This window comes from Hirundo rustica, chromosome 3 (assembly GCF_015227805.2).
Source record: "Hirundo rustica isolate bHirRus1 chromosome 3, bHirRus1.pri.v3, whole genome shotgun sequence".
Taxonomy (NCBI): Eukaryota; Metazoa; Chordata; class Aves; order Passeriformes; family Hirundinidae; genus Hirundo; species Hirundo rustica.
The window spans coordinates 76230395-76256514 of record NC_053452.1 but is presented as its reverse complement, the minus strand read 5'-3'; the positions used below and the strand labels follow the sequence as shown (position 1 = coordinate 76256514).

At 37.4% G+C, this 26120-nt stretch overlaps 1 protein-coding gene across 10 annotated transcripts in view; it reads left to right on the top strand.

Moving 5' to 3' along the window:
* KLHL32 (kelch like family member 32) overlaps positions 1-26120 on the top strand; it is a 141792-nt gene that overhangs the window by 86296 nt on the left and 29376 nt on the right. For 7 of the 10 annotated variants that reach the window (XM_040057589.2, XM_040057587.2, XM_058419613.1 and 4 more), the window contains one exon: positions 14833-15048. In XM_040057589.2, coding sequence (XP_039913523.1) covers positions 14833-15048 — 216 coding nt within the window. Of the gene's footprint in view, positions 1-14832; positions 15049-15285; positions 15751-18468; positions 18581-26120 lie in introns of those variants that run through there. The other 3 variants (XM_058419615.1, XM_058419614.1, XM_040057592.1) reach the window with 3 other exon arrangements.

Sequence of the window (26120 nt, the reverse complement as noted above, 5' to 3'; positions counted from 1 at the left end):
GCTGTAATGATTTACTGAATCTTCAGCCAGTATGCAATCAGAGCTTTGAAAGTTATAAATTGTCCTCATTCTTCTCAATAATTCTAAAAATTAAAGATCCAAGCCTAATGATTAGTGGCATCAACAACTTTATTAACCATCAATAATGTCCTGCAAGTGTGTTATTTCAAACATGAAATACATGAGAAATTACTATAACTTCATTCACCTACTTTCTTGTGTAATATTTTCAAAGGATCTGTTTATTAATTTGGAGGAAGTTGTTGCTAAATTTCCCATCTGTTTAAACAGTTTTACATAATTTGTGATTTCTGTCACAGTGTGCCTAGCTATATAGGAAGCATTAGATCTTAAAGCAGGACTTTTATTTACAGTTCAGTGGGAACTGAACTGGTAACACGAGGAATTATTTCTATGGTAATTTTAATGGGAGCTGTTGTATTCTCTGGATTAGAGGGGCAGTGGAAGAAGGCTGAACTTGTCTTGTAAACAATTTGACCTTTGTTGTGGAAGTTTTCAAAGCTATACATTGGAATTTTTTTCTAAATTCCATTTCAGTGTTTTCTCCTTGATAATTGGAAGCACTATCTATTCTAATTACATATGTAAAGGGCCTTGAGTTTCCATAGCATCTCAGCACACCTGGTTATCATGAGAAAGTATTATAGTAACCTCAGGTATGTTCAGTGACCAGCAGTCACTAGGACTGGAAATCCAACTGACTTGAGACAGCATGTTGTGGACATGAAAAACACCAGGGGCACAGGCCTACTCTCATACACCATGTCCCAAATCAGTATTTATATGTGTTTGCATTTGGGTTTCCTGCCTCTTATAATTTTTACTCATATTTGCAGCATTGCCATCTTCATGGGGGCGTGAAGTATGTGGGAAGTACATGTATGCAGTGGTGATGTCCAGGACCCCCGAGACTGCTATTGAAAGTTTACTGTAACCAAACACTTGAAATTATTTGACCACCCTTAGGTACTATTGTGAGTCTTAACTTTCATGTATTCCTAATCAAGTTCTGGACTCACATAGCACCATTCAGCCCTGGACCAAAACCTGAACAGGTTAAAGGATTCCTTGAAAAGGAGCAAAACAAGTAGCAATGCTCAGTGTGTGTGTGGGGGGGGGTGAATATTTTGAGGTGGGGGAAAATAAACAATATTGGGCGTATGTAACCTTTTATAAGCTGTTGATAGGGTTTGGCTTATAAGTGTGGTCGAAATCTTTGAAATTTGAATGTTTTAGCAACATTTCTTGCTGAAAATGGAATTTTAAAAGGACTAACTTTTATAACATTGCACAGAACAATCATTGGCTAAAAACTTTTTCGGTAAGCTGTAGTTAATTTTTGAAAGCAGTGACTGTTCTGCAGAAGTACATTCTTTTTGAAGCAACTGAGCTATGTCTCATCTTTTAAATGCCTTTCCAATGTTCTGTGAAAGAGTGTCACCAATTGGGTCAGGTTGGAAGGTAACTTGGTGGGTTGTCTGGTCCAACCTTCCTGCTCAAGCTGGGTCATCCTACAGCACAGACCATAGGATTATGTCCAGATAGTTCTCAAATATTTCCAATGAAGGACACCCCACAACCTCTCTGAGCAACCTGTTCCAGTGCTCAGTCACCCGCACAATCCTTATATTCAGGTGGAACTTCCTGTGTATCAGTTTCTGCCTGTTACCTCTTGTCCTATTGCTTGGCACCACCAGGAAGAGCCTGGCTCCATTCTCTTGGCACCATCCCTTCAGATATATTGTTGAGGTCCCCTCTCAATCATCTCTTCTTGAGGCTGAATAGGCCCAGTTCCCTCAGCCTTTCCTCATAACAGGGATGCTTCAGTCCCCTAAACATCTTTGTAGCCCTTTGCTGGACCCACTTCAGGAGTTTCACATCTCGCTCTACCTGAGGAGCCCAGGGCTGGACACAGCTCTCCAGAGGTGGACTCACCAGAGCAGAGTAGAGGGGCAGGATCACCTCCCTCAACCTGCTGGCAGTGCTCTTCCTGATGTACCCAAGGACACTGTTGTTCTTTTTGGCCACAAGGACACACTGCTGGCTCATGGACAGCTTATTGTCCACCAGTACTCCCAAGTCCTTCTCCACAGAGTGTTGCTTCACTTGATTCTATTATGTTTAAAGGGAAATTTTGAAGAGGTACCTTTCAAACCCTACAGGACTGGGATCCTGGCACGTATCTGTAGTTGAGAGAAACTGATCCTACAATGATCTATTCAGCTTTTAAATGTGGTCTCTTCAAGGTGATGTCTTGAAGTCAGTGAGAATTTTATCATTTGGTTATCTTAAATATATGGTGCATTGATTAAACATTCTCTGTGGAAAAAAAAAAAAAAAGGCTTTATACTAAAGCAAGTGATTCTGACTGTAAGCTGTTTGAGATTTGGAAGTGAGGGATTGAATTATTTTTTATTCTTGGTAAGAACTGCTAGACACAAACATCAAGAGTCATCATGATCTTTGAAGGCTCATGCATTTCTGCTAGTGCTTGGCACCTTCAGCGGTGTAAGCATTCACATGTATTAGTTTTGGGAGGACTTGTCACTTGTTTGGCACTACTGAAGGTCAGTATCCAGGTCAAACTGGATTGAGTCAAGGCCCATTTTTTACATTTGACCTTCACCCTTTCCAGGTTTTCTAGTTTTGAAAATCAGACTTGTAATAATTTCTCACTGAAAGAATGACAAGTAATTCCCTAGTTAATAATGCTTAAAATATGCTTAGCCTGAAAAAAAAAAAAAGGAAGCTCAAGGGAGACCTTATCACTCTCTACAACTCCCTGAAGGGAGGTTGTAGCCTGTTGGGGGTCCGTCTCTGCTCACAGGCAACCAGCAACAGGACAAGAGTCTTAATGGTGCCAGAGGAAGCTTAAGCAGGACAGTAGGAAAAAATGCTTCATAGAGAGAGTGATTTGCTGTTGGAATGGGCTGCCGAGGGAGGTGGTGGAGTCACTGTCCCTGGAAGTATTTAGAAAAGACTGGATGTGGTACTTAGGGCCTTGATCTAGTTGACAGGGTGTAGTTAGTTCATAGGTTGGATTCAATGATCTCAAAAGTCTTTTCCATGCTAGTTAATACTGTGATTCTCTGAAATTCAAGGAAACTCCTCTTGATCTTCACATGTACTGAATTTTTTAAAAATTCAATGGTTCTTCCAGATTTTTTTCATCCTTTTACTTTTCCGCCTATTTATAGCCTACCACTATCCCTTTTAATGCTGTTTATCTCCTGAAATCAGTTCTGATTATTATGTTGTAAACCTGCTAACAACACAGCTCTGAGTTGTGGCAGAAAGAGATGTTCTTTTCACAGAACAACTACACATAGATCTGGGGAAAGAGAGCTGTCGAGAGTTTTCTTTTACTGGGATATAATCCCTGTACAATACATGTTGCAGACATTTTGCTAACATATTGAACCGTATATGTAACTTAAAATTCTGTTAAAATTGGTGAAGACAGGAATTATCTAACTACTAGAGCACTGGAGGTTCAGACATTTGAGGTTCTGTTCTTTGTGTATTCTGTATCAGGGGAAATCTCTTAAATTATTCTTCTGCTTCTCCTTTTCTCCTCTGTAAAATGAGAATTTGCCTTGGTTTAGTGCTGTAAGCAACAAAAATAAAATTCTTAGTGATTTTGAGCTGAGATCAGATATTGCAGGAGGATAGAGATACCTGAACAAATAACAGTTTTCCAAATAAAATGGAAATGTTGCCTTTTTATCATTCACATACTTACAGTCAGGTTCTTTTAACTGCTGAGTACTCTCATACCTTCCTGCAGCTGCAACAAGTCTCTTGATTTTGAGAGGAATGAGAAACCATTATAACCCCAGCGGTCAAATTGCACAAATATTTCCTTCTTTAGCTGTACAGACACTTGTCAAAAAAACTTGTTTTATTGCAGTTTTTTTTTGTTTGGTTGGTTGGGGTTTTTTTTGTTTGTTTGGTTGGTTTTTGTTTTCTGGTTTTTTTTTTTTTGATGCAGAGCTGCAGAATGTACAGAATCCCATTAAGCCAATGCAAATGGCCCTGTACTTCTTAGTTCCTTGTCCAGGGCAATTCTGATCCTAAATTCATGCACCAGAAACTATTTTCTGAAAATTTAGTCAGAGATATTTTTCCTTTCATATATTCTCTCCATGTTATAAATATGTTTGCTCAAGATCAAATCCTCCAGGAGTCTTTCTTTAAAAAACTAAATTGAGCACCTGAAGTCTTGCAAGGTTAGTTTTCCAAGCTGTAGTTTTTAAGTAACCTTAAAGTTTCGACTTCAGAACTGGGACCAATAATTGAAGAGTAGATTTAAAATGCAACGTTGAAGCAGCAAGAGGGCTTTTTTCTTTTATTGGGCAGTACTGGGTGTGGGTGTGCACTTTATGACATGAGGTTTTTAGCTTTTTTTTTTCTTTTTTTCTTTTTTTTTTTTCTTCCTGCAGCACTGTACTGAGAACTTGAGAAATGATGTTGTTATTTATGACTATTTCTTAGTGCCTCCTGATGGCTTGTCAGTGTTCCAAGTAGAACTCAGTATATTTTCGATATTATGTTACTGATTCCTGGATAGATATAGATTATAGATATAGAGATAGATATAGATGATATAGATGATATAGATATAGATAGATATACCCACTCTTTTTCTTTTTTTTTTTTTTTACTTAACCAGGAAAGCCTGACAATATTCATGCTGTCCTTGCAGAGTCTTCTGCAAACTCTGCAGACAAAACTTACCATTCTTAACTTCAATTAAACTGTCAACAGTATTGGATCAAAATTGAATCCTTCAGGATTTTTTTCTATCAAAGTTATACTCATTATTGAGTTAGCCTACACTGGATTCAGCGTTTTGATAGATGGAGTATCGCATACTGCCTTAAAATTTTAAGGAAGCTTTGTTGCTTGGGTTCTTTTGCAAACATTTCTGAGATTTGAATTTATCTGTGTTAAATAACCTGTTATTCCACGTATTTTAGGCGATTTGTTTCATTCTCTGATGTTACTAGATGACCAGCTCACTACAGCTACCCTTTGCCAATTCTTAATTTTCAGATGTGTCTGTTGCCTTTGTAATCCTTAAGCATTTGGTGACAGGCCATTCCCTGAAACATGTTTTTTAAAAAAGTGACCCATTGCTGGGATTAATACAGAGCAAGTATACATCAGTGAAATGTTCCAGAAATGAAATGTCATAAAAACTTTATGAAACCATTGTTTGAATCATATTATATATTCTTTGCACATAAACATCCTTGTTCTTATTTATACCTAGAGAGTTAACATTAGTATATTGATAATATTGAATATGCTCCCTGTTCGTTATTTGGTGTAATGTCTTCAGTCATGAATGTCTCCTTCCTTTTTTTTTAGTCAGTGACGATGATGCTTTTTATAAGTCTTCATCATTTTTCACTCACATATGTGCAGAGTAGTTGGAGGAACAGTCACTCAGCCTCCTTGAGAAGCCATGTCTTCTCTGAATTGTGATTCTAAGTCTCCTGCTGTATTCCAGTACTGTTTCCCTCTTGTAATCTCTGGGGCTCTTGTCTGGATCTGCTCTCGTGTTCTTTGGTCTGGGTTTTTCATGCTTCTGCATCTGAAAGTGACAGTGTCTTTTTCTGATCTGCTGGGTCTCCAAAGTGAATCCCAAGCATCAGAATTAAAACGGACTTTCGGCATTTGGGTTTTGTCATTGTGGTTAGGCGCACAGTGATGCAGACATAATCTTGCTTAGCTGTGGAATAGATTGTGGGCACTGCAGCTAAAATGTGATGAGAGTTTGGACTGAAAAGTTCAAACTGTTTGTTACTGAGTATATACAAATTATTTTCTAGAGGCTTAATGAGGTGTGTCAGTGGAAGTTGTTCACAGGGATGGCAACTCCTATGATCTATTTCCATTCTGAATATTTTTAATATGGAAGAGCAATGGTCTTTTCCTGTCAGGCTCATTCTTAATAATGTATAATATGCTTTTAGGAATGTTTTCAAGGGATTTCAAGTGATTCATCTTGAAGCTGGAAAATTCCAGCTTGACTTATTAAGTGTTGGCAAAATAGCAAGTTATTTTAAAAAAGGGCATTGGAAAGGGAAACTGTCAGGTACACTAATACCTCTATTAACAGATACATCAGGAATGTTGATTTCTAGTTTGTTTTCCCTCTCCCTCTTTCCTTCATGCTGGTAATGGAGATATGAATTAAGAATAAAAATTGCATTTTAATGTACTGTGTATAAGAAATAATTTTTATTTTTCTATTTTCTGTGTCTAAAAGTTTTCCTACTTAATACTGATTTAAGACTTCTTTTGGTTTTCAGTATATTAAGGAGGATTTACTTACCTACTTTTCGCAGAATAGAATCATAAAATCGTTAAGGTTGGAAAATACCTCAAAGATTGAGTCTGACCTTTGACCAAATACCACCATGTCAATTAACCACCGCACTAAGTGCCATGTCCCATTGTTTCTTGAATACTTCCAGAGAAGGTGACTTCACCAATTCCCTGGGCAGCCTGTCCCAATGCTTAACCACCCTTTCAAAGAAAAAATTCTTCTGGGTGTCCAACCTGAACCTCTCCTGGTGCAGCTTGAGGAAATTTCCTCTTCTCCTGTCACTGGGAGAAGAGACCAACCCCCACCTGGCTACACCCTCCTCTCAGGCAGTTGTAGAAAGTGATAAAGTCACTCCCGAGCCTCCTTTTGTCCGGGCTAAACACCCCCAACACCCCCAAGTTCTCTCAACCACTCCTCATATGAGTCACTCTCTAGACCCTTCATCAACTCGTTGCCCTTCTCTGGAGTCTCTCCAGCCCCTCAATGTCTTTCTTTTAGTGAGGGGCCCCGAACTGGTCACAGCACTCAAGCTGTGTCCTCACCAGTGCTGAGTACAGAAGGGCAACCATTGCCCCAGTCCTGGTGGCCACACTATTCCGTATGCAGGCCAGGATGCCATTGACCTTCTTGGCCCCCTGGGCACACGCTGCCTCATGTTCATCTGCTGTTGGTCAGCACCTCTCGGTCCTTTTCCCCTGCACAGTTTTGCAGCCTCCAGCCTGTAGTGCTGTGTGGGGTTGATGTGGCCAAAGTGCAGGACCCAGCACTTGGCCTTGTTGAATCTCATACTGTTGGTCTCAGCCCATTGATCCAGATACAACTTGAAACAAGTCTTAAAAAAAATCATTGGAACAATTTCTCCACTGTCACCCCTGTTTTTCTGAGTTTTTTAAAGCCTTCTACTTGTTCGTAAGATGGAGTCAGCTTCTTTAGTTTCTGCACAATATTAGGAGCAGTTTCGCTTTTCTCACACATGGGAACATAAACAAACCTTTTGTTTTTCATTCCCTGTCCTTTGTTTACATATTTCTAGCCTGAAAATAATTTTAACTGACAGTTGGTCTGGCCACTGGGCTGAGAGGGGGTAACCCCAGAAGCCAAACCACAACCCACAAATGTAAGATAAAATGTAAGAAAAATAAAATGTAAGAAATAAACAGGCTGGGGCTCTTGGCCTTGCTCTCTCTCTGAGGAGCAACTCTGCCCTGCAAATCTCTTGTCTCCGTGTGATTGCTTTGCATGCCGTGATCACACTCCACCAGTAACTGGTACTGACCAGGACAATTACAAGATCTGTTACTCAAAGACAGAACGCGATTAAAGAAGTGATTGGAAAATAGTTTCTGAGCATCCTCAGTAGAGTCTATTGCATCATAACTCCAGTTTGTAATGTGTCATATTATTTCTGTCTGGCCTGCCAGACTGAGTGGCTACTGCTGTGTCCCACTTGAGGACCATGTTTACAGAGAATTTTCATGTATTGAATCATATGATGACTTTGAGCTACTAATGTGATGACATAATGAAAAAGGCATTTTGACTTCTAAGGTATTTCATACAAGATAATGTATAAAGCTAAAGAAGTATTAATGCTACTTTACAAGGTACTGCTGAAAAATCAGTACTGGGAAGAGTTTGTCCATGCAGAAGAATAAGTGAAATCAAAACATCTGTGAGAGGTGTAGAAAAGGTTAGCTAAGATGATCAGGAAGACTTACTTTACATGAAGAGATTAGAAGAGCTTTCCTTGTTTAGTTTAGTAAAATGAGGACTGAGGAGGAATATCATTGTCTTCTGTAAATATATCAAAGGAGTAAATACTGAGGGGGGGCGGAGCAGGGAGAGAAACATTGTGCTGTTAAATCTAAAAGGTGATTTTGGCACAGAAACAAATGTATATAAACTGTTTGAGTAAATTAAACTGGAAATTAAGACATGGAGTCTCAAAATCAGCTGAGCCTTCTTTTAATACTAGTTGGGAACAAGATGGATCTTTCTTAATTTGTGCTGAAGATGTTTGAATGAACTTATGGTATAGTAGAGGGACAGAGTTCCATTTCTGTATTCTCATGGCCTTAAACTGTTATGGGAGCCTATAACAAAAAACAGCAACAACAAAAAACAACAACAGCAACAACAACAAAGAGAAAAGGAAGTAATAGTATCATACAGTATCATACAGTCTTATTTTTCTTCTTCTGGTTTGTAATTATTTATTTTGGCTGCTACTCCTGTAAGCTTTGAGTTTCTAAGGGACAACACTTGCTCTTCCTGGATTTGTCAATATTAGCAACAAAAATATAAAAAAGAGAACACCATAAAAAAAATTACTGGTTGTTGATGCATTAGCCAAGTAGTTTTCAGCTTTCCTCTTACACTGTAGTAATTCCAAAGAGCTAGCAAAACTATAAAGTGATAAATCATCTGTAGAGACTATATTCTGTGATTTCTGCTGGAGTAAAGGATATATGAATGTGTATGAGAAGTTTTATTCCTCACAACATGTTTAAAGAAAAGGCAAGCTCCCACAATTGGCAAAAATGGTTAATATTGATAAATCTCGTCAAATCCTCACTTTGTGTTTCTACTGTGTGTAATGATATAGAAGTGCCAGGTAAGTGGTTAGAAGATCTCCATGTTCTTTCATCCCTGTACTTATATTTGTTAAATACAATGTATTGCTACAGTTATCTTGCCAGGAGTAGCTGGTGAGATGTGAAGCTTTTCATTTAGGGAGTTTCTGTGCCAGGAACACTTAAAATAATTTTAAAAAAATCTTATAGCAGCATCTGTTAACCAAGAGAAAGCAGCTATTGAAACCTCTGCAGAACTTTACCTGTAGTTTTTCCACTGGTACCATGAAAATTTAACGGTGTAGTATTAATATTTCAATATTTTGTTTCTTTCCATGATAGACATAATTGTGTTTGCAGATTATAAAAGGTATATATAATCAGGGTCACCTAAAATTTAATTGGATTGGCAGTTGAAGATATTTGTACTATTTAATAATGTAGATCAATCTGACTGAGTTTCTAGAAAATGTTTGCTTTTTTAAATTTTATATGTGGCATGTTTCAGTTTCTTTTTTTGAGGACCTCACATTTGTGTCATCACGTGAGCATTCTGAGAATGTCTTTCCTCTGTGCTTGTGAAGTTCACAGACCTCCTCTGTGCCTTCAAAGAGAATTCTCAGTAGCACAAGCCAGCAGGATTAAACCTGAAAACTAAGCAGATACAGAGGAACAATAAGTGAAAAGGAAAATTAATTCTCTTAGGGTAGAGGAAAAATAATAGGGCTGAAATGTTTTGATATTGTTGGTCTTTTACTTAGCTCTAGACCTACTTTAAAATAGTGGCAAGGATGCAAATTAACTTTTCATGCTCAAAGGAGAAAACAAAGCAAGAATTACAGAAAGTGGTGAGAAAACAGTGATCTATCAGAAAAATTAATTGTATAAAACGAGTCACTTAGCATTCTTTTACTTTGTCTATAAACACACCTGCAGTTATCTCATAATAAGTGTAATCAGTTCTATACATTGAAAAATTCTGAGCCAGCTGTTCCAGGCTGTTCCAGCCTGGCTAACTGTGACCAGGATTCAGCAAAATTCTTTTCATGGCTCAAGTGGATGACTTTGGTGTTTAACAGAGGCAAATTTCAAATAAGGTCTAAAATATACTTTTCGTGCTTATGCTAATTATGAGCTGTTTGTGTCTGTTGCTGTGCTGTTGAGTGTGTCTATGATCTGTTAGTTCTTAGGTAAATGTGTGAGATTTTGCAGAGCTAAAACCTTTGATATACAAAGAAACAGCTAGAACCAGCAGAACTGGATTTCTCTTATCTTAAAACTGTGCGATCCTTTTTGTTGTCAGGTACATATATTTTTGTCATTACAATTTTTCATTTTGTTACTATCCTTTATTTATTTAGGGTCCATCTTTGCTATGATTTTGTCAAGTTTTTTTCTGAATTGTGCAGCCAGTTCATAGTATTTAATGTGGCAGAGAACCTGGAGGATGTAGGATCAAGACCTATGTTCCTTAAGGATTTTGAATAGCTATGTGAGGTCTCGGAGACCTTACACTAGGGGTGCTTTTTTTGCTTTAAAGAGGCTGAACCCCTTTTAGAAAAGGGAGGAATAGTGTCACCATGCAACTTCTCTCTGCTACAGCGGCAGGGCTAGTCATTAAATACCTTGATTTATAATAGTATTGTAATCTAAATAGGAAGCAGGTGGAGTTACAACTGGTTACGGTACTTTGGATATTAATGGCTTGGCTTGGCACTGAAATTCTGAAGCTGTATATACTTTTGCTGTTTTAATTATGCATTCATTAAAAGCTTTTATACCCAACAGAATAAAGTAAATATTGTTTGATCTCTGTAGTGTGCTCCCAGACTGTAGATTTGCACAGCAGGGTCTTGATAATCTGAATAAATTGTATTTCCCCAAGGAGTTTATCTTTCAAATAAGGTCATAAAGAAATGCATTCTTTCCCCTTAGTTCTCCTTGTGCTTTTTCTGCTATTTATAACATGGAGCACAGGAATAGAGGTATTTTGCAGTCTGCTGTGTACTTGGTTATGATTAACTCTAATTTATCAATCTGATACATCCTTTTCTGTGGCTTGTGCAAGGCAATTATTCTTTAAAGTATGAACAAATAAAGATGGTTTTGGAAGCAATTTAAACACAATGTTTATACCTATTTTTCCTGTTTGACAATTTATCATATCTCTATATTAAAATACACCTCTGTATCAAAATTTTCACACTGTCACATCATTTATTTTGAATATTTAATATTTTTGTCTTTCAGATTATGTTTGTTTGTAGAACATATTTTGTTTTATGAGGCTTTTAAATGTCAACTCATTATTGAATTGGTTTGTTATCTAAAGGTTGATTCTACTGAATCAGAAGACCCTTAATGTGGAATAATAGATTCTCTTGCTTCAGTGGGGGGACACACTATAGATAGGATGCATAGGATCTAAGGTAGTTTCTTATTTTAGAGGTAGACACTGATAAATACTTTGGACAATTTACTAAACTGGTTTGAGTTTACCGTGAGATTTCAGAACTATTTCAAGTTAGTTTTAAGTGCTGTATCTATAATTTTATACATATTTTCTTAGCCTAAATGTGTTTCAGCAGTGTGACATGCATCATATTAGAAGAGATAGGATCACTGCCTTCAGCTCATGGTGATGGTTCTGCTTGTGTTCATATTTCATCCTTAATTCAAAAAAGGGGTATATACATAAAAGTTTATGATAAAAAGGGTTAAAAGTTTCAAAAGTTTACATAAGCTTGGTTTGTATTGCATGTTTTCGAAGAACATATACTGCAATACACTATCTCAAGAAAGTCACGCACTACTTCAAAATTTTGTAGTTGCTCAGTTAACGCAATATATAATCTGTAGAAAGCGGAGACTGCCAGTAGTCTTACTCATGACCACACCTGAATTTCCTGTTTAGTAGTCTATTTCACCATTTATCAAAGGTTTTATTTCAATTAAGGTTTTAGCATGAAAAATCTATTCAAATCAAACTGAGCTGACAGTGATTGCTTTGAGTCCTGTAGGACTTTTTTAAAGGTAGAATATAAAGTGCATTTTTCTTACAACTAACTTACATACTTAACTTTAGACTATTTTTGAAAATTTTACCACTTATAAGAACAAAATTATGTGATCTGGGGTATACATTGAGCAATCTCAGTGTGACACTTTTGCTCCCTAGGATCATAACTGAGATGGTAGTGTATGGTACTGCAAAATCTTGACTTTAATTTGTAAAGCCTTATGCAATACTTGCCTCTTTGTCTGTGAAGTAAAAACCTGTAGATCACCTCTAATCTTACAAAATCAGAAATGATCATTGCTGATTCCAGGCCAAGGCCAATTTTAACAAAACGCACTTTCAGTATTCATTAAGAAGTAGACTGTAGGTTCAGCAAGTGACTAACACATTATGTTAGGAAGCATCAAAAATCATCTGAAACTTAGCAATGAAAATAGGTAAACACATAACCCAAATAATAAATAAATAAGCACACATGCATAAATAAGTATCTGAAATAAGTTATTACATGCAGTATAAATAACTGGTGAGATTTTTTTTATAAATCCATAAGTATATTTGGCCTCTTCAACTGTGAGACAGCTTTCATAAAAACAACTTCAATTGCTGCTGATTTGAGAGGAGAAGGGAGTTTGGAGCTCATGAAAAAATATTCAAACCTAAAAGGAAGGCTTTTTCAGTGTCATTCAGATTTCACTGAAAATGTGAATATTTTTCAGGAGTAGATTACATTTGTGGTTCTCTCTAATAAGATTCTCTCTAATAAGGACTCCATTATGTTACCTACAATGTTTTCCTCCTCTGAAGTCTGCTAAAAACCACCTCTCCTCCTCAACCAACTCTTAGTGAGGTTTGACCAGGCAGGTATTTTAGTGGGACTGTTGATCCTCAACTCACAGTGCTTGATTATTTATTTATTTATATATTTATGTCTCTAGACATAGCCATTGACCACAAAAGAGCTCAATAAATACATGCTGAGCTCTTCTAAATTTCTTTCTGGCATTTGGGTTTTGTTCAATCAGTGAGTTCTGTGAAAAGATAGTTTTCTGAACCAGGAACAGTAATTTGCGGTTGTTGCTTGTCAAATGCAGTGATGTTTGCTTTGATTAGACTCCTATGTGTTGTTGCCACTATTGCATGGCCATCACAGAAGTGGGGTTGTGAGGTGCCATCTGTGATCTGAAGATACTAATTCACCAAGCAAGCACACAGACCAGATACTTGTTATGTAAAATTCATTCTTTTCTCTTTCTTTCTGCAACTGCAGATTTATCCTTACCTCCTCTGTGTTAGTGTGAGGAGGAGCTGACACTAGAATAGCTGGGCTTTTGGGATGATGGCTGTTAGTGCTTGTTCTGACAATGTAAAGAACTTACCTTTGTTCTTCCAAGAAAACCATGGGAAATTCTTATGCAGAAGTCTAAGTAGATAATGATTTATCTTTGTGTACAGTTCTGCTAGGGAAGGTGCACTGTTCAGACTGGGAGATTATGTAACAAGCAGGGAACTCCACAGGAATTTGATTCCATTTCCTCCAGTACTGACTCCTCTAAGCAGGTTAAAAAATTCTTTCTCCACTCTCCATTGCATATGCATAAACGGCTCCACAGTCATCGGGACAGGCACCCAATTCACATGTTCAAGATGTAGTCCATAAAACATTCCAAAAAAACCCCTCTTCGCACTTTCCCATCTCCCCTTTTGCTCTGCTCTATCTGCCAGCCGTGCAGCTCATTTGACATTTACAAGATTTCTTGTCAGTTTCATTTGGTGCTGCCATTCCATCCAGCAGAGCAGTGAAAGTGAAATTGACTTAATTTAGTCTGTTCTTCTTCCTTGCTCCAGTCCCCGCGTTAACTCACCAGCAAAGTGAGACTGACGAGGCTCCTTGTCGTTCTCGCACATGGGGCTGGTCAAGGAGAAGGCGCCTGATAGGGAGCAATGCGGTAAATTGGGAGATGAAAACCAGGATTGCGGAGGAGAGAGGAAGAGAGGTGTGAGCATGCAGCAAGAACAGAGAAAATGGGCAAACATGGTCATTTCCCAGGTGCCCTGCGTACTTTTGTCTAATAGAGGTGAATTCTTGGCCTATTCCCTGGAGGCAGCAGTGTGGTCTAGAACAGGGGTAGTTAGTTGTCTAGATACTAATTTATGAGGGATGCCTAGCTGAAAACGTTAGCCTATAAATATCAGTCATCTGTTAGCAGGATGGACAAAGCTTCCTGCCTTGAGCTGCTATAGCTTTTGTTTCCTCACATTTTCAGCTGCTAGAAGGAGAGGGAGAAGGAGTAGGAGGCCAACATCCACTATATGTTGATGCAAGTGTCTGGAAAGAAAAAAAAGTGTTCATTTTTTCTTTGAAGAAAAATTCATATGTAATAAAATGTAGCTCAGCGTCTTGTATTTTGTGGTTTGAGGTTTCATAAAATGAACAGTTGTGCTACACAGGTGCTCTAGTTCAATCAGAACAGTAAACAATGAACAAACAAGTGCTTTGTAACAAACCATTGTCATTAAAAAATAATTTTTTTAAATCTGCTTGTTAGCTCTTGTGAGTTCTTGACATGCAGTGTAAATCATAATGGTTTATTATATTATGTACTAATCCATATTTCTTACAGATGCTTTATGCATATATAAGCTTTGGAGTTGAAATGTAAATTAGTACTATCATATATATTTGCATATGCTCTGGTGACACTTACATATACATTTTGAATGAGGCTATGTTAATTAACTGCAAGTTATATTGCCTTCCTTCTCCACAGCTCCAAAAGAATAACCTTTTTTCATTATCTGAGACCTTTGGATTTTTATATTCTCTGTTTTGTGTTTGGGATATTTTTGTGATGTGTATTTTGTTTGCTTCATCCATTTAGGAATTAAATAGTTTTAATTACTTGGACCTGTACAAGCTTGCGGATCTTTTCAACCTCACTTTGTTGGAGAATGCAGTCATTGGCTTCTTAGTAAAACATCTCTCTGAGCTGTTGAAGAGTCATCCTGAAGAAGTTCTGGCACTCCCATACTGTCTTCTTCGAGAGGTTTTTAAAAGCGATAGACTCACTTCACTCAGTGAAGAACAAATCTGGCAGGTAAGGAGATTGGTGAACAACCAGAATGTGTGACGCTCTATAAACCATAGCAGTAATCTGTTGTTTTGAAACCCTGGAGCAATCTTGAGGGAAAATAAGCACTTGAGTAAAAACTGTGAATAACAACTGAGGGAAATTTCTAAATGAAATTCTAAAAATATTGTGTTGTGTTAATGCAATTACTTTGTTTGAAAGAGAAATTTGTCATGCTGTTTAACTTCTGCTACTTAAATACAGCCAGAGATTTTCCTCCAGATTCAACTTCTTCGGTGGGAGGAGATGACGATGCATGCAACTCAGTTATAATTGCCTCTGATGAGGTTAGTGCCATGAGTCTGGTGGCAAACCTGCTTCCTCATTCACTTCAGACAAATTTAGATGTAAAACTTCAATAGTCGTTGAAATTGTTCAGGCCACCGCAGCTGACTTTGCCTGAGGCAAATGAGAGAATCATCACACAGGCAGCTCTGCTCCAAGATGAGTGGAGGCTTCAGTGGAAGGTTTGTGGCAAGAAGCCTGAGATCTGTATCTAGAAAAGGACCAGGTTGCTAGCCATAAAGTATTAACAGGATAAAAGCATTGTGTTGTGACCTTAGCGTGTATGGGCTGGGCGAAAACTTGTTGTGAGAAAAACACATAGCCTATTAAGAGAAGCACAAAAACTAAACCAAAATCTGTCCTTGGAAACATTCCAATTGTATGTCTGTGAAAATTCACTACGGAGTGGAAGTAAACCTCTGTAATACTGATTACCCAAACATGTGTTTCTGTTTCTTTTTTGCCATCATGCTTTAGAGAGGAAAATATTTCCATGTATTTCAAGATAGAAAGGAACTTGCTGAAAAGAAACCTGTGCATTCCTTTTAGGAAGTGGGTTATCTTGGTCCAACAGAGAAGACTGTGATTCAGAAAACTGATTTATATTTCAATCCTATTATTTATCTGTTTATCTTTTGGATATTCAAAGGAAATAACTACATGTAGATGCCCTCAGTTTCTCAAAGTGTAAAGTGTGTATTCATCAGTGGGATGCTTCATGTTCTGTGGATGAATAATGTCATGCAGGATAAAATATTTATTCTTAAAAAAAATAAAGATGTCAGGTTGGTTAAATTCTTCAAACCACAAAACAAGTATGAATATGTAACAATCCTTCAGTATTGTAGCAGGCATAATTTTTTTTAAGCTTTAGATTATGGACTACACTACAAAGATGGTATTTTCTGCAAATACCAAAATAAAGTTTGACTTTTTCCTCTCCTCGTCTCTGGAGAATGCCTGTACAACAGAACATTCAGTACACTACCCATGGTGATGGACTGGTTTTGGCTTAGATTTTTAAGGCACTCTTCTATGGAATCCTAGCCTGTATTCCCTTTATCAGAAACTAGTTTTGATGTACAAGTTTATGCATGGAGCATGGATGATTCGCTGATTGGGTTTCATCATCATTTCTCTGTAGGGCCAGTGGAATTCCCTAGCTACCTGCTTGGGTACACTTTTGCTGGAAGAGTTTCTCTGGGAAGCCATACAAGCATAACTTAATACTCACTCAGTAATATGCCCTATGTAACCTGCTGTAATGATGTTTGGGAAGTGGGAGTTTTAAAATCCTGTCTAACTGTCCTGTTCTGCAAGAAAGGCTTGGACTCGGAAGTAATTTTCTTAACTGTGCGCATTCCAGTCAATGAACACTTCATGAAGCAAATATGGCAGAGCCTCTGTTTCTGTTGCAGGGTCATACTGGGGAGTGATACTTATAGGGAATATGCTGCTTTCTAAGTGACAACAAACTCCACACTGTCCATTTTAGTGTTATCATAATTGCCTCTCTAAAGGTTACTAATGCTGTTCCGAATAATTTTTTTAAACTAGTTTTCTGCTGCAGGCAAAATGTGCATGCATCTTTTTAATTCAGTTTGTGAAACCAGGAATAAATATATATTTATAAATATTCCAGGTCCCCAGAATGGATTAAAAGACACATATAAATATTTGCCAATTTGGGCATTCAGAAGGCAATAAGAAACTGGTTTCTTGCTTTATCTTAGTAAATAAGTAATCCCCTCATAGTCAACCCAATAGAAGAAAATCAAATCAGACCAGCTATATTGCCTCAAGTGTAGTTAAGTTCATCATTTTTGCTAAGGTTATAGTGGTAATGCAATATACCATGGAAGAATCTAATATTCAGCCCAGGGTGAAGATTGGGTATGCCAGAGGATTAGTGTCAGGGTGCTTTATAGAAGTGAAACTTGATGGACAGGCTGGAGACAGATCTACAGAATCTCATTAAATTGCTGAATTGTTCATTACTGAGCACTCTCACTGTAATAAAGTGCTCATTGACTTTGACAAATCCCCATCCCATGTCTTAAGGAAGAACAGCAAAGCAAGAGATGTTGGGGAAGCTGGAGGAAATTGGCACAAAGTGGGGCAGATAATAGAAAGGCTGATGGGGGGATGCTACCATTTGATTTATCTGTCTTACCTGTGACTAGTGTGGCCTCTGCACATACAGATGGCTGCGTGTCACAGCACGTCCCCAAGGCACCTTTGCTAGTAGCGCTGCCATGAAACCTTAAGCACAAATTAAGGCTTCCCTCAGAGAACCTCTGGAAAGGATGCCACTGTCTGCAGAGTTTTTTATGCCAGTTTGAATTCCCAATGTCCACTGGGTGATCTGATCCTAGTGCAAAAAAAAGATGGTTATTTTAATGCATCAAAATGTGTACATGGAGTGATGCTTGAATATGATTTAAACTGAAGTGACTGCAGCTCTTACCTGTCATACTTTAGATTTTTCTGGGCTACCAGTTCACAATTGGCTAGTTCTAGTGAGTATGGTGAAATATAACTGTGAACAAACCAAGTGTGAGAAAGTTAAACATTAATATTGGTGGCAATGTGCTAGGATATGGATTAATGCCAACTTCTACAGAAATTCTTGTTGATTTTTTAGACTCTTTGGCTTGATGTGTCTTATTTTAAGTGGAGACAATAGACAAGGACTATAGTGATATATTTCTTGAAACAAGTAGAAAACAAAAAGCCCACCAGAAAGCCTGTGTAGGCTGTGAAATTGGATCATTTTATGAGCCTCCTCAATCAGATCTTTCTTAGGTAAGCTAAGCCAGTAATTATGATTATTAGTTGACATAAGATTTGTTTTCATGTTGATTTTTACATTTTATTAGCATGTGAGATTATGATTTTTTTTTTTATATAAGAAATTTTTGATTTGTCAGCTGCATTAGAATGTGTAAAGTTAAGTCAGTGACATGGAAAAAAAGGCTTTATAAAAAAAGAAAAGAAGAAAACAAAGGAAAGAATCATGAAGAAGGTGGAGGAAAAGAAACTACTTTTTCTGGTTTGTTTTTCTTTGTCACGACCTGTGAAGCACCCTTCTTTTTTCCACAGGAAGCAGTCATGACAAGGACATAAATGTCTAGTTTATCGTGAAATGAAAAGTGAATCTTTTCATAATGGACCATTACAAGAAAGATTCATTGGCTGTACTTCAAGGAAGCAGGTGAATTCTTTGCCTTGATAATTGAAAAAGTAACCAACCCTGTAAGATGGAACATGTTGCCAGAGAAATATAGCTGTAGAGGGCTTGTTGTTGGAACCTTAGCAAGTAGAAAGCAAGCCAAAGTTTTAGGTAAAAAACTAATGTTAACTTTAGTTATGCTATAATTATGCCTTAGGTTTGTTATTAGAAACGTGAGTGTTATGAGGCTTAGATATTCACATTTCAAATATCATACTAATGGTTACAGAGAGAAATATTTACTGGATTATTCTGTCTCCTGAAGTAGATTCGTTAAGTGGTTCTGTATTAAATACTGAACTTGATCCAAGGTGGACTCTTAAATCATATTCGGAAAAAAAATCTTAATGTGAGATTATTACAGATTAGTTTCTTCCATCTCTGCTACTGTTTAAGTAGGTTGTTACTTACTTAACATATAAATAGGTAACAAGATACATATAATTTTTAAACAGCTAACAGTAAAAGCAGATCAATTTTAGTATTTGTCAATATTTCTTCAGAAGTGAAGGTTACAAGTTTTCCCTTGGTTTTCTTTGGTTTATTTTTTTTTTTTCTTTTTTTTTTTTTTTTCTTTTGCCAAGAAACTTGGTGTCTTGGTATTCGACTGATAAGCAAGCAATCTGGGAAAAACTGGTAGATAAAGCTACATGAGTGGTTTATCCAGCTAGGAGGTATGCAAATATGTTGTGCCTTTTCCAGGGCTAGTCTACTAAGACATTCTAGCCCTGTTAAATTCCTTGTGCGTAACTTCTGAACTTGTGTTCACGAAAGTGAAATAATTAGTGTTACACTTACACACACGGAAAGTGTGAAAGTGTAACACTAGTTATTCCTTTTATCCCTGTGGATGTGCAAAAACAGTGTTCGGTCTCTGTACTGGAGAAGTGTCTTTGCTTGAGTAAATAGAAAAAAAAGGACAAGAAGACTGTGGTGTTATAGGTCAATATGATTTTTTTTTTTAATGTATCTTTTATAAAAATAAGTGTACAAATCCTGTTTTCTTATTAAAGTCCTGTTTATCCTTTTTGTGCCCTATTTTCTACAGCCTTTTCTTATGCTTGAGCTCCATTTTGTATTTCCTGATGGCATTTGTGAGGGGCCAGAATTATTCTTCAGCAGAAATCCCACAGTTCAATGCTGGGGAAAATTTTATGGTGTAGGCATTGTGGTAGCCTGCTATGATGGAACAGTTCTGTGCTGATGACAGATCCAAAGACATCTTCCATACATCTCCAATGATGCACACATTTACTTACGCAGAACAGCACTTTCTAAAGTGGGTTTTCATGTTCTGGTACAAGCTTGCCACTCCTTCAGAGCAGTACTTGATTTTTTTTCCTGTCAATCTTTTGGTGTTGCAGAGCAATTTTTCATACAGAGAGAGCAAAAGTCAATTTTGTCAGGGATATATATATATATATTTTAATGAAATGTGGCCTAAGTGCCTTGCTAAATGTGAACTTAAGTTTTACTGCCAAACAAGTAACAACATAAAATATATGTGAAGGAAAGCATTTCAGTAATCAGTGTTGTGTTTAAGCAGTATATTAGCCTTTCACTATTCCAGAAATAAGCTTAAGTGCTCTCTTGGGCAATAAGAGAAATAATATCTACTCTAATGCTTGTTTCTAGTGAGTATTTAGCCTAAGCAGGAAACTTCCTCTCTAAAATGTGGCTGTCAGCCTCTCATCAAGAAAGGCATAGAAGAGAAGAAAGAGGCTTGATGCATAGCAAGGCTGAGGTGAATTGGTGAGGCTAAATTAGAGAATTAACATATTGCCCATGTGTGTTTTGCTGTGCTTTTACCTCCTTTTTTATAGCCTTTTCGTGAAAGTCTACGTAAAAGTGCCAGAGAGTCACCTGTGAATGCTAGTATCCAGTGTATTGCATCTGTGATGGTTGCACTGTGTGTATTATGACTAGCTGCAAGCAAAGTCACACAGTTACCCTCAAATAAAAGTAGTATGGAAGCATAACCTGTGATAGGCTGCAGGTTTCCTTTTCCTTAGTCTAATCCTTGTAAACATCAGTATCTCACCTGAATTGACTCTGTGCAATGGTGTATTCATTACAATCTCTCCAGATGGGGTGGAATAATTTTTATAAGTACAGGCATGTGCAATATTCTTGGTAGGACATCCATTACAGGTAGGCCAAGCTAGTAGCTGTGGCCAAGATCTGCAAGGAGGTCAGTGTCCACTGGAACTGCGGACTGGCCAGGGTTCATGCAGGGTACAGGGGGGAAAGCAGAGGATGTGGGCAGTGGAAACTGGCACTGTTCAGCTGATGTGCTCACATCACACACTATTTTCCTGATGTGATTTCTGTATCATTTGTAATAGTAATGGCATTTTGGCTTACAGGGAAAATGAATGCTTTCCCTGTTGGCACTGTTCCCTTATTTTATGAAACACCTTTCCCCCTTGTCTGCTTTGGCTTAATTCAAATGGGCTCTTAATCTCGTCCTTTACAGTAATATCTTGTGAACTTTATATCTGCTTTATTTTCTGAACTTTTAAAAGTTCCAGATTCCTGTTTCTTTGAATGTTAGCTAATATTTTGACTGTTATTTATCAAGAATAACAGTATAGAAAGCCATTTTCAGTGTTAAAACTATGTTGGGAGCAACTGTGTGTTCTTCTGATTTTCTTTTTGATACGTGTCAGTTGCAATCAGAAAACTTGATTATTTTGCTGCTACTGTTGTGAGCATTGGAGAATTACTAGAGAGCATTATTTTCATCCTGCTGTCCTACAGTAATATTGCCTCAACTTATTTATCCCAGATTGCCTTCAGAAGTGCACAGAGCATCACACACAGTATTTAGGAAGGCTGCTGTGCTCACAGCTCTTGAATTTAGGTCACTTCTTCAGCTAAGCAGTGGATGTGAATTTTGATTTAGAAAGCCAGAAAGACACCTAGTTGTCCACACAGCAAGACTTATTCTGTGTTTGAACTTGTCTGGTGTGGGGGATTTATATTGACTGTTGCACTCTTTGTGGTTCAGATCTGTTGGAGATTATCTTAAGTATAATTGTATAATCAAGCAGATATATATGGTTACATTAAAAAAAAAAAAAAAAAAAAAAAAAAAAAAAAAAAAAAAAAAAGGTTGCCGAAGCATTTTGAAAGCCAGGTGTGGTTGAAAATATACATCAATTTTTAAATTACAGAAAATAACATAAAGTCTAAAATCCACAGATACCATGGATGATCAATTATGGCAGTCTGTTGTTACTATCTTTATTATCTTAGTTAATGTTTTCCATTCAGAGATATAAATGTAAGTAATCTTTATTCTTTCAAAATCTTAGTTAAAGCTGCTTAATACTGTTTCCAGTGGATTTAAGCTTTTGAAAAATGATAGGAAATTAGAAACTCGTCTGAGAATTCCCAGATCTGCATTTCAACAAATTTTGCTTTGGGAGCTGATAGAAACATTATTTTTATTTGTAACCACAAAACCAAAGTAGATGGTGGAAGAAACTTGAATTCTGTGTTTCCTGAAACCATGCACATGGTCATCGATGTGTTAAGATAGCTAGAATCTAGTTTGGGGGTAAGTGCCCCAAGTTCGATGTAGCAGAGTTACGCTCGTGTGTCTAGACCTGCCAAGAAGTGTATTGGTTCAGCACGACTGCTGAGATTTCTGAGATAGCTGTTGCCCTGTGCTATCTCTCCCACCCCAGGATCAGACACTGGTGGCTCCAGGAAGGTGAGCAGGCAAGGAGATGGAAAAGCAGTGTCACTTCTGCACAGCCTTTCTTACTCCAGCTGGGACACTGTTGGCAGCTTCTAGATGTGCAAGTGAGCTGCGGAGCTGAGGGTTTCCTTGTGACAAAGAGTTCCTTTTACTCCTTTGATCACTTTGGACTCCCTCGTGCCAGGGAGAAATGGAAGAAATTACGACAAATACACTTGTTAAAAAGATCTTAAGCTTTCCTGTGAAGTGGCTTCCAAGCTAGAGGTCTATGTGGGATAGTAATGACAGATTGAAAGATCACAGTCTCTGAAGTGAAAATCTGTGCTGAAGAGCTTTCAAAGTGTTCCTTTAGGGTGGAGCCTATTTTAATGTTTGAGTGAAACTGTATAGGTCATAATTTTACAAGATTTATCTTCTAGCAGTTACAGGTGTTTCAATTTGCTTCAGGTATTTAGTCAGTTTATATAATAAATTTATGTTTGTTTTAATCTTGTGGGGAAACTGACATTCCCAATTCATTAGATATGTTTGGGATCTCAAATGCAATTACAAATGTGGTTCTAAACGTTTAAGTCACTTTCTGAAAGAAATAACTTTCTTAGAACAATTGATTTTGAAAAATTAATGCAGGACTCATTTGTTTAAGCAGTGAGTTAATCAGAAACCCATCATATGGGGATTAAATCAAAGTCAATAAATCTGACTGAGAGAGTGGGGGTTGTTCAGCCTGGAGAAGGCCTCAGGAAGACTTTACAGCAGGTCTTCAGTATCTAAGAGGGCATACAAGAAAGATGGAGAGGGATGTTTTTCAAGGGTGTGTAGTGCTGCAACAGAGGAAAATGGCTTTAAACTGAAGAAGGGTAGGTTTGGATCAGAGATACAGAAGATATTCTTTATTGTGAGGGAGATGAGGCACTGGCAAATGTTGCCCAGAGAAGCTGTGGATGCCCCATCCTTGGCAGTGTTCAAGGTGAGGTTGGATGGAGCTTGGAGCATCCTGGTCTAATGGACACTGGCCGTGACAGGGGTTTGGAACTAGGTGATCTTTAGGGTCCCTTCCAACCCAAACTGTTCTGGGATTTTGGCTGGAAAACTCTTTGTCTGTGGTTTTGTAGTAACACAGTGTGTTGAACACATGCATATTTATAAACCAGCTAAGGAGAGCGTATACTTTGACGTATGTTTTTGTGTGTGACCAAAGATGTTAATGACATGCAAGTCCTGTATAGCTGTTGTAAAGATTATTATAGAAAATGATACATTTTTTTAGTGATTTGTTGGATTTGCCTATTAAACCCCTAGAAAATTATACCCTAACAATACGGAAGATAGAAATAGGGATGCTTTTACATTCAAGAACCATTTAGACTAATTTTCACAGAGCTGAATTGCATTTTTATAGAATTTTGTCAATTTTGTGCCTATTTCATTTTCTAACATTTTTTTACTGATTAAAGCTTGTAGATTCTTGTCTCTGTAGTAAGCTGCTACACTTCTAAAATATATTTCAGAGGGAAAAATAACAAGACAGGAATAGCAGTAAAAACCAATGTGTATCAGATGGTTAAAATAATCTTTTCAATTTATTAATTATGTACCAGCAATTTACTTTAAATGTGGCTATGTAAAATTTCGATGCATTTGGTGTCAACCTGAATATTTTCTCTAAAAACAAAAATGAGCAATTCTAGATTTTGCAATGATGGCTGCTGGAGGCAGATCCTTTTCCACCTCCCCGTTCTCTGTCCTTACCCTGTTTCAGAAAAGATAAATGCTATCATAAACCCTAATCTCCTTAAACTGAAATCAAATCACAGTTAAGGGCCCTAGTTAAACAGCTGTGTTTATGAAGAGATAAGATTCTGTTCTTTGCAGCTTCAGAAAGACTTATCAGATATAAAGTACCTAGCAATGTTGGTTATACCATCACAACAAATGGTGGAAGATCCAAATTGAGCATTTTGTGATGCATTTAAAAAGGGATGGCAAGAAGTTTTTTACCTCGGAGCTTATTGCCATTTGATCTGGTTATTAAAGAGAGGCAGGTTTTATGGACCTATGAAGCTACATTTTAGGAGTGTTGATGTGACAATGCAGAGCAACACAGAGTCCCCAGGCAGTCCAAAGGAGCGCTGCTTTATTCCAAAACCCAGGCCTTTTTATGCAATTAGCTGGTTATCAGCTACATAGTTTTAAATCATAGTAAACATAATTCAACCAACCATGATACACCACAATGTGAACATGTGATGGTTACATAATGTGGTTTTCTACCTCTAATTCAGCTGAGTCACTTTTCTGTAGTCCTTTTCTAGTTTAGCCAAAGTAGTAGGCCTGAGCTATGGTTTTACAAGGCCCTCTCTTTGTAAGGTTTTACCTATGTTCAACGTATTTATGATGAGGAGATTTCCTTGTCACTTCTAACTCTCTGTGGCTGGACTTGTTTCAAAGGAAAAAGTTATGTCCCTGGAAAAAGTGAGAGTGAGTCTGTGGATGTCATATTTTGGACTTGGTTTTATTGCTTTTCTTTCCTCTGGTTTTGTTGGCTTTGCGTTGCCACCCTCCACACTCCTTTTTGATGATCTTGCTAAAACAAAATTTGCCTTGATTACGAGAGTGAGTAGAGCCTTTCCAATGTGATCATTCTCAGCTCATTTGTTTTATGTGTGTAGACTCCCAGGTGTGACAGCTATTGCAATGCACTGGAAAACAGAGTGCCTGTGGCTAGTGGGCTAGCTGTAAAGTCTGTTGCAACAAGAGCTGCACACAAGCTCATACAGCTTTTAAATACACACTTTTAGGTGAGGAGTGTCATTAAGAGGGGTTGTACAGGGCCTTGTTTGCCTCTTCTATCACAGTGGAAGAACCAGTTAGATGTGAGAAGTAAATTTGTAAATCTGCCTTGGCAGAGAAGCTCCAAGTGATTGTAGAGGAAACTCCTCCATGGTTTGAGGACCTGATCGCACAAGAGCAGACTTCTCTTGAAGCACACTATGGGACAGTTTTGTCTTTGCTGTTCCAAGGTTCCAAGAAAGGATGCAGTCTTTATTGCCTGTGTGGAGATGCACTTTTCAGTTGCAAAAATATCTCAAGTACTTTTGACAGATGATACTTAGGGAACTGTTTTGTCCTCACTTTCCGGTACCCGCATACCACCAGTCTTTGTTCTGTGGCATGAGCACCAAGATTTCCATGGAATGTTTTGTAGTTTGGACTGATTGAGGGGACAGAAGATTTTGATTAAGAGACACAATTTTTCTCTTAGTTCCCATATTGAGAAAGTGGTTGAAATGTAAACTTCTCTTGGGGAAGCCTGAGTTTTACTGCTTATAAATTGCTTTTAGATGCTTGTAAGGAATGTTTAGATATTGTAAGGAATGATTTTGAAGTTCAGATTCCCCAGAAGGTGTAAAATGGCAAGCTTTCATGAGCCGTGATAATTTACAACAGCTGAGAGTTTACATTCTGTCTGTACCTTACTTCACTTTGAGCTCCAGTAGATGAGAAGTTCAGTTTTTCTATTATAACAACTCATTGCTTTAATATGATTACTTACCATATATAATGTTATATATTAGTGTAGTTCAGCTAGCCTTTTGTAAAGGTGATTTGTGATCATAGTTATTTTATTGTAAGTCTAAAAAGATGGAATATCTTTATTGAGTTTAATCAGCGTCTTCTAGGTAAACTTAATCTCATGGCCAGTAAATATAAGAAATGAAAAAAGTGTGCAAAAGAAGTGAATACAATTCTGAAAGCATACATTCTCTTATTTACTGTTATTATAAAACTGGCTTTTTTTTCTATGTGTTTCAT